This window comes from Cyphomyrmex costatus, unplaced genomic scaffold (genome assembly GCF_001594065.2).
Source record: "Cyphomyrmex costatus isolate MS0001 unplaced genomic scaffold, Ccosl1.0 scaffold193, whole genome shotgun sequence".
In the NCBI taxonomy this organism is placed as follows: Eukaryota; Metazoa; Arthropoda; class Insecta; order Hymenoptera; family Formicidae; genus Cyphomyrmex; species Cyphomyrmex costatus.
The window spans coordinates 5,200,321-5,213,449 of NW_017275965.1; the positions used below are offsets into that span (position 1 = coordinate 5,200,321).

At 37.6% G+C, this 13,129-nt stretch overlaps 1 protein-coding gene across 1 annotated transcript in view; it reads right to left on the reverse strand.

The window, feature by feature from the left end:
• Positions 1-2,891: 2,891 nt before the first annotated feature.
• Positions 2,892-13,129, reverse strand: part of LOC108772942 (TSC22 domain family protein 1) — a 76,945-nt gene continuing 66,707 nt past the window's right edge. Inside the window, exons 3-7 of the mRNA XM_018538616.1 lie at positions 12,779-12,881; positions 11,840-11,862; positions 5,416-5,574; positions 4,049-4,397; positions 2,892-3,315 (exon numbers count right to left, since the gene is read on the reverse strand). Of these exons, the coding sequence (XP_018394118.1) occupies positions 2,892-3,315; positions 4,049-4,397; positions 5,416-5,574; positions 11,840-11,862; positions 12,779-12,881 (1,058 nt within the window). The remainder of the gene's footprint in view (positions 3,316-4,048; positions 4,398-5,415; positions 5,575-11,839; positions 11,863-12,778; positions 12,882-13,129) is intronic.

Consider the following 13,129-nt stretch of genomic DNA (forward strand, 5'->3'; position numbering starts at 1 on the left):
AAGTGACGAGACAGTCACATTTTCAACTAACGAAAATAAATTAACAATTGTATGAACAATCTCTTTTTGATAACGAACTTTATTTCTCTTTATGAAGAACGCAATAATAGGATTTCTTTTATTCGCATTTTCCTCAGTTAAGCGCGCAGTAACTAGAAACTTGGAGAATCGAATAGTTCTGAAGTTATTTTCATACGTATACGTACAGCGAGACACGTTTAGGTGAGCGCGAGCATTCTCGTACGTTTCGAAGAGTGTTCGGTCGATTGTATGTATATGTGTGCGTGAGCACAGGTGAGTTAAAGGTGAATGACGTGAAACGTGCACGGGAGAATCCCGAGGCGAAGCGAGAGAACGCGTCTTCTCAGGTTCGTGTCTCGACGTGGAGAACAATCGGCTTCGCTTGAAAAGGTAATTAAGAGAACACGACGGCGACGATTAAACGATTCCCCGCCGAATCGAGCGAGACGAATTAATTCCGCCGTCGATCGGGAATCGATAAACGATTGAAACTGATACATCGCCAAGACCGAAACCTATTTAGTGCCTGAACGATAATCCCTCGCGTGATATGTGAATAGGATTTCTCCAAGAAATTTCGTATACCATTTATGTTCAGTGTGTTACCAGAAATATTTCCCACAATTTATTACACGACAAGGTCACGAAGACAATTTTATTGTGAGCATTAAACTTCGTTTGACGTAATGCGTCTCTTCCGTCGCGTCGCCCGCTAGAAAAGAAACTTTTGTTATCCTAATTACTTTAACACACAAAATTCGACGAATCAGACAACGAAGTCAACGAAGTATATAGACATAACGAGCAGTCCATTAAATTCAGCCATTAAAAATATCATATGCGATTGGCCACTGCATTGTGCTAGTACAGCTCTTGTATAGAATAAAATACGGAAAATAATAAAATGCTCACCATGATATTTCGTACGAATATCATATGTACTTCGTTGAATACGATCCGCCGACTTCGCGGCACGGAATTCTGCAATTTTCCATAATCGAGGCACGCACGTGAAAACGAGACCTCATTTGCGCGCGGTAAGCATGGAAGGATGCTGGCTGAGAACGCTGTGGCGGCGGACGCTTAGAGAACGCGGACGGATGTAGCCGAGGGCTGACTGGCAGCCCCGAACGTCAAATTACGAGGCACCTGCTCTTCAAAACGACTTCATTTCATTCGTATCGTGTAGGTATTTCGAATCCGCCGTGCAGCTTCTCCTCTCGGTAATGTCTACAATCATACTCACGAAAGTACTCGATTAGATTCCGAATTAACCCTCTAATGCGTTAGAATCTCGTAGGACGCGCCCAAGTTTGCTTCTCGTGTAGCGAGTTTGAAATACGTACAAACCTCACTTTTTATTGCTTGACTTTTGTTAATCGGAAACTCTGTGGTCAATTTAAAATCGACTTCTTTCTTACCGAAAATGCCGAAATTGTTTACCGCAATTTCCCAATTTACAGCTTCATTTTCAATTCATTACAATTCATGTTATTTTTATTTCTTACATGAACTATCAAATTTAATGCAAGGTTGCTTTTGCTATATGCAATCTTATCCCATCAATGTAGTTGCAGTAATTTGAACAGAACGATGTTTTATGCGTTGCCGCCGATCACTCACGTAATGTAGGTCTGAAATTTCGCTTCCCCTTCTCTGATTGACATGAACGGTGGCAGAAATAATGGGGGTCCATTTTTTTTGCCTAGTACTGGTTGACTTTCGCGGGAACGTTGGGGCGGCATCAATTTATATCTCAGCGTGTTATTACTGATTGGAAACCGCAACGCGCGATTCTTCGTGCGCGGTATCATTACGTTTTTGCTTTACGTTTACCGAGTGGAAATCGAACGTCACGCCTGAGCCGATACCGTAAGATACTCGAAATATCCGCGTGCCATTTCAGGAAAAAGTTAACACATATTTTATTAATATTCTAACGAACGTAATTGCACGTTCAATTGCGGTTGTGATAGCTAGAAGTTGGATTAATTTTGTTATCGTATGATCGTATACTCTCTAATTTTCTTGGAGTGAAATCTTACTCCAAAAGAGTTAAATTTACTGCCACTAGTGAAGAAGAGTGAAAATCTGCCACTCTTATTCAAGAGTGCAAACTTTTCGCTCTTTTCCAATAGTCATAGTGTTTCAACTCTTTTCGAGTGAGATTTCACTCCAAAGAGAAAAATTTAGAGAGTAGGTTTTGTTGACTTCGTGAAAATAGTGCTTATTAATCGTTAATTCCGTTGGCTTGATTTTCTCTGGTCACTTACCTGTCAACCGGTTTATCTTCCGCTTGTCTTACATTGTTAAAAAAGTATCAAGATATTGAATACCTAGTATTTTATTAGCGCGTAAAAGCAAAGGAGAACGCGCCGCGATGCCGATCGATTCGCGTCGCTTGATCCGTCGATTCGCGTGTCTCGAAAGTCTCGATTGTCTTAACAGGACCACAAAGTGTGGCGACAAAGGAGTAAGTAGAGCGTTACTGAGCAAGAAATTCATTTTATCCGGAACCGGTCTCCGATACATCCGCCGGTTAAACAACACTTTTACCAAACGTGATCTTTTCAGTTCCTCTTGTACGGGTAAAACTTAAAACTGAGCACCGTGAAACACACTGTCTTGAAGAAATTTTCGAGTCACGACGACAGTGACGAAAAATTTCACACTTTCGTCCCCACTGATCTCCCACCTCCGTACATTCCTACTTTTTTTTATTACAAGGACAACTTCCCCTCACATGAAACGAGTTAAATTATTATATAAATACTACGCAAAGACTCTCCTCGTTCACAAACAATGCGAACGCGCGTCGATATAATTATCTATGTTAAACTTCTCACCACCTGTTTTGAAAAGATCATGTCTTAAATATAATCCGAAGGCACTGTGTTCTCGTTGATTGCCGCTAGTCTATACTGCGGCATGTCCAGATTCTGTGGATTTAAGTGCAAGTTTGTTGTCGTTGTTATCGTGGTCGTCGCCGTCGCCGTTGTAGATGGTACTGTCGCTGTCGGCATTTGCTGATTCGCCGAATTCGAGCTGAGATCGCTGTAATAGGCACTGCTAGGAGCACTGCTCAGCATTGGCCCATCCGGTTCGACGTCGCTTCCGGTATACGCCGTGTTCTGGTACGACGGATGCTCGCTGTTTCTGCTACCGATCCTCAGTTCTTGGTGATGATGGTGATGGTTGTGGTGATGATGATGGCGATGATGATGTTGATGTTGACCCGGTGGCACCGGCGTCGACGGTCCATTCTCGTACATCTCGTAGTCTGGCTCTTGTATCCTGGAAGTAGTCGATAACGAGGCTTTGGATAATCATTGGATGATCATTCGACTGGAATGTGCCATTAACATACGTAAGGCGTATCGACCGTATCAATAACTGCCAATTACGCGACGACGCGTGTCGGATGAGCGCGTTGTTAGAACAGGCAATTAGGTTCTCTTAGAAGGCGTTGCCAGAACAAAGTCAGTATTGAGCTCGTTATCGATCTAGGAAGTCAAGAAACGATAGACCATTGCGTATGATTACTGACTTCCGATTTGAAAATCGACGTGCCTCATTAATCGATTTAAAAAGTCAATTGACAGTAAAATATTCTATTAGATATTTTTCTAATAACAATTTTACGAAATGTAACAATCATCAATTCCTTTATCTCTTTAAAATATTCACAAATTCATTAATTCATAATATTTATAATGTAGTTCTTTTATTTAAGACGACCAATACATAATTCTCATTGTACACGGTTTTGTAAAGTATTTAAAAATTTAACTAGATACAGATCTGAAAGTAATTTTATTGGACCATCAAAATATATGTACAAGACACTCAAATTGCTAGAATGTCAAAACTTTTTGCAGCATTACTCATCATGCTTGAGATTGCTACGTAATTGTTTTGATGATATAAAATTATTTTCGGTCTGTATCTAGGCTAAATTTTTAGATACTTCAATAAAGTTCTTTCCGTGTATTTAATAACGTCTATAAAACTGGAACATTTAACTCACCTTTTACTGTGCCGAGTACGAAGTGTATCTGTCTGTAACGATCCGTCGCTGCCTCCATAATGACGATGTAATCTGGCAGCGTCCAGTTCATGATATTCGTCGTCCTGGCCGCCGGAAGTCGTACCGTACATCGAGCTTCCTCTCATTTGTAACTGTAAATCGCTCGCGTAGCTCGCGGCTTGCGAGTCCAGTTCCGCGTATAGAGCCTCGTCGGTTTGCATGTGGGTGTAGTGATTCTCGACTGGGAGATTTATCGCCCGTCGGTGCTGAGGAAGGGAGAGCGGCGTCGTGACGACTCCTGGGGTGCCACCGCCTCGTCGAGAACCCAGCCATGACCACACGTTGTGTCCTAAAGTTCGATTTCATCCACAACTTGAGACCCATGCTGATTAGTGTATTTTCTTAACATATCTTGGCAGCATGTTAATGATAAAAGAACAATTACTGCGACCTACGGTCTTAAACATGAGTTTGTTCTGTTCAGTTAAATTTCTTACACAATTTATCCTTTCTCTTTTTCTTTCCAACGTGAAAAGGAAGAGAGGAAAGATGAATCGTGCAGAAAGTTCAGTTAACAATAAAAAGAATAGATCTATAAGTGAACATGATTTTATCTAAACAAAGGAGTAAAAAGAATTGTTTTTTTTTTTGTAAATTGTTTTATTTTATCAATCAGTTAATTTTATCTTTCAAACACGAATTCAATTTCCTTCTAAAAGGTACACGGAAAGAGCGAAAGATCTTTTTGCAGAAATATCTAAAAATTTAGTTATATATAGATACAGATCTGAAAACGATTTGGTTGGACTATTAAAATAATTATACAGGGCGTTCAAATTGGTTGCTAGAATGTTAAAACTTTTTGTAGCATTGCTCTTCATGCTTGAGTTTCCTACATAATTATTTTGATGATCCAACAAAATTATTTTCAAATCTGTATCTACCTACATTTTTAAGCGCTTCAGCAAAATCAATCTTCCGTGTAATTATCAATTATCAGATACGTTTGATTTATGGGTTCATTTTCGTTCTTTTTCGTTACGTATTCAATATTTTGCAATGTTTTATTACAAGATACGAGTTTGTTTCATAATATACGAGATTTTACCGAGCTAGTTGGAAACATCGTTGAGAACAAGTCGCGAGATCCGGTTCTATATAAGCTTAACTTTCTTTTGCGAACGAAATGAGACGTACAGTTAGCGAGAGACGGTGCTACCGCGTTCGCGATCGCAATACATGTAACGTGACGGGAACATGCGAGTAACGAGCGGTCATTTCTCAATGATCTCTCGACGGCGCGTGTGTACGAGAATCGCATATGTATGAGAAGCGTCGAACAGCAGGCGTCTCGTAATAACACTCACCGGGACTAGGCGCTACGTCGTGATAAGGCGGTAATTTGTCTAATTCGAGAGGCGGCCGATCGGGTATGACGGCCACCCCGCCGCCGGTACCACTCGCCCCCGTGGGCCCGCCGGTATCGGGCACGCTGGAATCCTCCACGCCGACCCCGCAGCAACTCGCTAGAACAGAAAAGGGAATGGGGACTCTCACACACACGTTACTCATTGCTCTGGAAAAATTCGTTGGCGCGTCAATGCGAAAGTCGTTTAGCTCGGATTTCCCGTTTCTCAGGGCATCATAGCCCTTCGTTCGGTTATACCAAGATCCGCTTGAATCCACGGCGGGACGTGTTTCTCGCGCCGAAGCACGTGAAGTGCCAGGTGAGGTTGGCCCTGAATCCCGATACGTTTACGGCTACACGTGCACGTATACACCCCATGCGCAAATATAAATAACTGCCCCCATGTGTAGAACGGCGACCGAACCCGAATCACCGCATTATGACATGCGTTCGCGTACAGAGAAAAAAACCGGCTGTCTTCTGTATGGCCTTATTGTGAGCCTGTCATAGTGCCGTCACGGGCCTTCATAGAATCGCGCCGAGGGTTGTAGCATATCAGAAGGTGGGGCGGGTGGTTGAACCGGGATAGGGAAGAGAAAAAGAAGAGCGGCCGAGAGGCGGAGAATGGAAGAGAAACGGGAAAGGATCTCAAAATTCGTGGATCAGAAGTGCCGCCGCAGCGATAAGTGGGCTCATAAGAGTGCTGGAGGTAAAAAAAAAATGAGATTATAGGAATCTTGTTTTCTTTCCGTATTCCACTCTCTCTCTATCGCTCTCACCGTGAAAGTGATCTCATATCTTACGTACTTCTCCTAATTCCTATTGTACCTCGAAAATCTCTCGCCTATTCTGAAAGGCACGTCGATGTCACTCGTCGAGATATAAAGGACCTCTGATTCATAAGACGTTATTCTCGTATATACCTATTTTTAAATGAACATAATCCATGACGAAAGGTGTGCAGGATATACTATTATATTTATACTTCTCTCCGAAAAGAGAGAAGCTGCTCCGATCGCGAAAGTGATCGTAATAACGAGCTTCTTAATGATATGGTTGATGGATGCGTTAGAAATCGTTGGTTATCCGACTCGAACACATCACTTTCGCTGTCTTACGTTATTTTCATGAAACTTGACGATTGATAACTTTAACCTTGACACGTTCGTATAATTCTTTCGATCTATTTGCCCTATAGCCATACTATTTCTATAGATGATTACTTCGCTTCTAACTTTTTTAAGAATAAGATATTTGGAAGCTTGTTTTCACCGATTAATCAAATCTCTAAATTTCTCCCTATTTATTAACTGAATAAAGGCTAACGATCTTTGAAAAATAAAAATATTTGGTTTCTGATGCATAAAAATGAAAGATTTTAATTTCACTATTTTATTTATAAATACAATTAGTTCACGATTTTGTTATCAAATACTCGACTAACAGACTCAGTTCGTTGTAAAATTTATGATTCTAGATATTCTATTTCCGCAGCGCCTAGCTTCGTTATTAGCTCGAACCGGTATAGCATATTTTGTACCCTTCTATTACTGCCTCAATCTAACGCGATTAGAGTTGTAATAATAAAGAGGGAAATCCGTTATATCTCTACAATTATGTGTGACTATTCTGTTTAATGCTTCCAGTTTGCTGGATGTCATCGATTAATGTCCAAATGAAAAGTATAATCGCATTTATTTAATAACAGTACACTGATCTCGAGCACGATTACAACTTACGACTTAACATTCCGCTGCTAATCTGCTTATTGCGGAAATGGATCAGACACAGGACAATTTATCCTCCCGTCATTTCGCAACGGTATTGAACTAGTTCACATTGCGATTTAACCAGTGTGACAAAATTCCGACTTAATTGTACCGTGACACGTTTTTTATCGCCCGAAGCAAGTTTCTGATCATTTTTCTTCTCAATTCCTACAATGCGTTCTATTTTTTCTGAATATTTAAGATTTCAATAGATATCTCGTTTTTTTAAATAAGAATCACTGCATAATATGTATAAAATAATGTTCTATTTATCAAAAACTTTTAATCATAAAGTAGTAAGCAATTAGTTTTCGTATTATTATCATAGCATACGGTAAGATGGATACAATTTTAAATATGGTGCAATTTTGAACGAAATAAAGTTTGAATTTAATTTTCAAAGTGCAAATTTGATATTCTCATTGTATAGAAGATACCAAAAAGGAAAAAATCAAACGTGAACTCGAAAATTAGATTCAAATCTCATTTCCTTCACATTTGCATCATGTTTGTTTATTATACCGCCTTACTCTCAACTTTATTAGTGATAATATAATGCATAAAATGTAAGATAGTTTTGTTCAACTAGCGAAAATATATTTGCGCATATATGAAGATTGTGGCGGCTTCATCTCACTTACGACATATTTTTTATTTTCCGTTCGTTCTTCGAGATTTTCACGCCGTCACCTGCGGCATATCAATTATCAGAATAGATAGAGAGAATATTAATTGGGTGATACGTGAAAAGTGTGGTGTTGGAGAGCATGTCGTGACGACGGGGGGCAAATGTTACACTCTTTCGTCACGATCAGATAGCTAAAGGCTTGCGTAGACCTCATTTCCTGCCTTCTATTACTGTTGTGTCACGTGTAAGATATCGTGCGACAAGAATTTTATATATAATTTATCACGATTTTTTGTTCGAAACTTATATATAAGTCTGGATACTTTTCCTATTGTTTAAATATAGTGAACCTTTTTATAGATTAAACATATTAGAAATGATTTTTATTACTTCTCTTGATATAAACCTAAGTCTAATAGTTATATGTATGACATACTATTTCTCAGAATACTTAAGATTTTTTAAGAAGCTTTTGAAACACGAATCTTCGCTTGGAATAAATTTTAATAAGCTTTTTTTGTTACATATTTTTATCATTTAATGTTAAGAATCGCTGAAAATCTGTCTCTAAAGTTAAATCAATATTAAAATATTAAAATCAATTACAATTTTAACAAACTAAGTTTACTCGAAATTACAATGCAAGGAGTAAAAGGTTATAGAAGTATTGTTTTACGCAATACAAATATTGTATTTATAGCCAGGTTACTATCTTCATTTAATTCATTATATATACGTGACTCGTGTATTATTAATTTAGTCGTATAATTTAATGAAATAATCAATCTGATATAAAATTTCGATTTATACGACAAAAAGTTCTGAATATGATCGCGCGCGCGTTAATAAAATTATACGTGTTGAGCATATAGCATCTTAGTTCTTTGACGTATTATACATCGACTGATCCAAAATATCGTTCCAGTCGACGCGCGATAAGCCGATTAACGGATTCGATTCACCTTTTCTACTGGACTCCTCGATCGTCATTGTATCCAGAGGATCGCACAGCAATTTAACGTGTATGGAATGGACCCTCCGTCCTTTTTTGCGCGAAAGCAACCTCTTTCAGCCGTCCATTAACGCACTGCTCATCCGGTGGCACTTAAAGCAATTCTTATGCATGGAAGAATGTACTATTAACGAACTTTCACTAATTTATTTTTTGCTCGACAGGATATTCAATTATCTGTAATCTTATAAATTGTCGGCATGATAAAGCCATGTTTTTGTTAACTCTGGTTGAACATTTAGTTAGGCCCATTATTGATTTAAATTGCGAATTTGTTAGTTTTATGATTCTAAAATTACACATATGTATATCCGAAAGAGATACTAGCAACATTCAAATATTTCTAATGAACGGAAAATCTTATTGTACAAAGAAGACGTACAATACGTACGTTGAAGATGACGTTAGATCTCTGATGACAGACTTTTGAAAACATTTTATGAATAAGATATATATATATAGGTATATATATATGTATTTGTGTGTGTTTATACTTATATATGTCTATGCACATACATTTTATTCAATTCGATATTTTTGCAAGGGTTTACTCTTGCCATAGGAAAATGAATCGTTTATGATTATTTAAAAACAATATAAGATTTATTCTTTACAACACTAGAATATTATTTTGTCATTGAGAAATTTTCTCTTTTACATATACATATCATTACGCGATTAACAAACCCTATTGTTTTAAGAAGTAGCAATAAATCACCGCGTCTTAACGTGTAATTGTAGCTTGGTTGTTTGTGCGTCTCTTAGCAGTTACCCATTCTAAAACCGGACTAGAGAGTTCGTCCCTGGGGCGAGAACGACGAAATTACGCGTTCATGCGGGTTGCAAATTCAAATTGCTCCGCGTGGACCACCTTGGACGATTTTTTTATGCGAAAGGAATGAAAATTAATAATGTTATCGTTATCAAAAAATTTTGCTTCGGTTTCATTAAATTATAAAACAAAATTTTCAAAATATCTTTTCACTTACATATTTTTTTAAATGCTTTTACAATATGGAAAAAATGCGATAATAAAAAATACTAATAATTAAAAAAAAATTTTAATTTCTGTTTTTAAATATTTTATAGTTTGATAAAAATATCTTTTTAATATATTTCATATATATATACGCATTTTAAATTGTATTAAAATACAATACATTTTTAGGTATCAAAATAAACGTCTTTAAATGATGGATTGTAATCGAGCTAGTTTTAGAGATTTAGGTTCTACTACAAAAGATTTAAGCATAAATCATGCCACGAAGACCTGATAGTGAGGTTCAATGAAACGAGTGTCGGATAATTAATTCGGGTGACCCCTACATCTCAGGCAGTAGCACAATCCCCTTCTGTCTTTCCGCTCGCTCATCGTCTTTTTACGTCTACCGCCGTTCGCTCGTCGATCGTATCATGCCGCGGTTGATTTTAAATCAGAAAGTTAATTAGACACGTTTCGTTGTGTTTAATGTCGCCCAGCCGCAGCCGTCCGTCGCGTCACATCGCGTCACGTCACATTGCATCGGTTATATCCTTTAAGCACGACAGAGAACATGCAACACACGGATGTACGGTTTATATCGCTGTGAACGGTTTGCATTATATGCGAAGTAATTAAACTCCAATCGATGCCATGACGGTGTTGCTCCCTTTCCTTTTCGCGCCAACGTGTCCATCGTCGCACGTCGTCAACCTACCACCGTGCATGCACACGTTCTTGTACTCTGTTTGTATGAGGTCTCCGCGCACTGGTTCACTCTTTTCGTTCGAATCCTTTCACCGTCTGAAACCATGACTTTGTCGTACGTGAAACGGTGACATCGTGAGTGTCTACCTCCGTGAACACGAAGTAGACGAGATATCCCCTTTATTTCTCGATAAGATACACGACACCTTATAAGCGTGTCTCACGTTTTCAAAGTGTCACGTTTATCGATTCGATTGATTGTTGTTCTAGTTTTATAGAAGACTCTATTTTAGAGCTCACGCAATAAGAGATCGATATAATAAGCAGATAGTTTAGCAATATTTTACTTTACATTACCAAGATGCAATAATATTTTAGCTTAAAGTTAGTCGTGTTTCAGACGCATGTAGGTGTTCGTGCAAACAAAAAACCACTTTCATATTATATTTAACACCATAATGAAAATTTAAAGTTAATTAATAGAGTTAATCAATATGGTAAATAGTACGTCAAATCTCGCAATGCTGATATAACTTTCTGATATCACATCTCTTCGATTCGTATCCTTTGGATATAATTTTCTTAAAAACGTTTTCTCCATCTTGCCGTTTTTTTTTCTACGACTTGAAGTTTGTGACATGACAAAGCGTTCTTGAAGGTACCTTTTGTGGGGTCTCTTATAAAGCATATTCAAGATGGTATTATTGTGAATGTGTATATCGTATATTAACGCATGATGAAGAAACCAACGAATAAAAGGGACCCACGAGCAAGTAACTCAGTAGGGGAACTCGGTTAATTGGGAATCATTTCGAACCTGACCTGTCAGCGTGAACCCACCGCGCCGAACATGGTATGTTAATTCGACATAATTGGGAAGCTAGCCTGCCTCTCTCGACAGTAAATCCGGACCTTCCTTTATTCCCTAATCGTAACCCTATGTATCAAGTTCTTTTATGTGAATTATTTTTATAGACTGATTCATGTTTATACACGATTCATTTTGTACAAATCTACGTTACATTATGTTAAAAATCTGGCCGGTATTCATAATCCATTCTTATCCTCGAGACCTTCTTACATATACCTTCTTATTCTTAAGTATAATCTTAAGATGTCGTAAACTAATCGTAAAATCGTATTAATTTTAAGAGATTACTTAAGGCATTACAATCTTGATATAAGAACTGTAAATATAAATTTAATGCGAAAGGGTATAATCGATCGTAACATTTTGTGAAGTTATACGAGGGGAATATGTATATTTTTTTATGAAACTTTGCTTACCTCTGCCACCAGCACTTTTTATCCTGTAACAGATTAAACAGAAATTTCGGTGAATCCTGAGAAATATTTGTTATCAATTATTTGATAAAAATAATTATGATAATGATATACTTAATTTTTTAAAGAAATTAATTACTTTAAAATAACACACACACGACAAAGTAAGTGGAAGTATTTCATTAAACATAAGTCAACAATGATTATTTACACATATTTTGGGAAAATCAATTTATTAAAAATAAATACTCTAAATTATTCCATATATAAATCATTTTTTAAGTAAAAATTATAAGTGAAGAAACATGCAAGTTAACAATCTAGTTTAATAAATCATCTACTATGAGAAGAACGTAGAAGAGGATGAGATTGCGATCACGAAAACCCTCGTTTCCCAGCTACCTAGGAATTCTAATCGAGATCTGACCACAGTCATGATTCTTTCGTAATGGTGCTCGTGTACCATTTCCTTCCTCTCTTCCCGCCCTTTTGACGTCCCGTTATAGTCTGTCACTTGCTGGATTCGCACCGAATCAGTCTAGTTAGCGATCGCTTCATCCTCGTTCTTAGTGTCGATCGACTCGTTCGATTACGTATCGCCGGTAGGTGGTAATTTAAGAGAATCAACCGCGTGCAGCTGTAAGATGAAACCGCGATCGTTTCGCGAATCTGTCGGTGCGATGATCCGTATCGTAATGCTTGACCGTTCTTCGCGAAGCCTTCGAGAGAAGCATCGTCTCCGTAAAAATTGCACTGGGTAGCACGCAATAGAATTTCAATTTAAACGGCCATTAACTCTGATTGATTTTATTCAGCAATAAGTAAATTTAACAAGAGAGAGATAGTTAATTCCGTATGATGGAAATTTTCAATCATTTCTCTTTTCCCACTTATATTAATAAAAAAATATGCGCCTTTTCATGATAAAGTAACGATACTAACCTTCGACAATGTAAAAGAGTCATCATCACTACTGCACCGATACCGGCTGATACTAAAGACACTATCACAAGAGTCAGCACCCATCCAAGTTCTCCAGGAGCTTCTGCAAAGAAAAAGTAGAAGTTATATGTAGGTTTAACACATATATGTATAGGCACAATTTTTTTTTATTATAACTATATTGAAACAGTATAATAAATTAATATTTGATTTTCTTTCTTACAAATTTATATTTATCATAAAATAATGCAAAATTTCTTTAAAATTTAGTAGTTTAAGATATGCAATCTCACAACAAGAAATATTAGAAAACATTAAGAGCGAAGGCTAGTCAGAAAAAACTTGTAGATT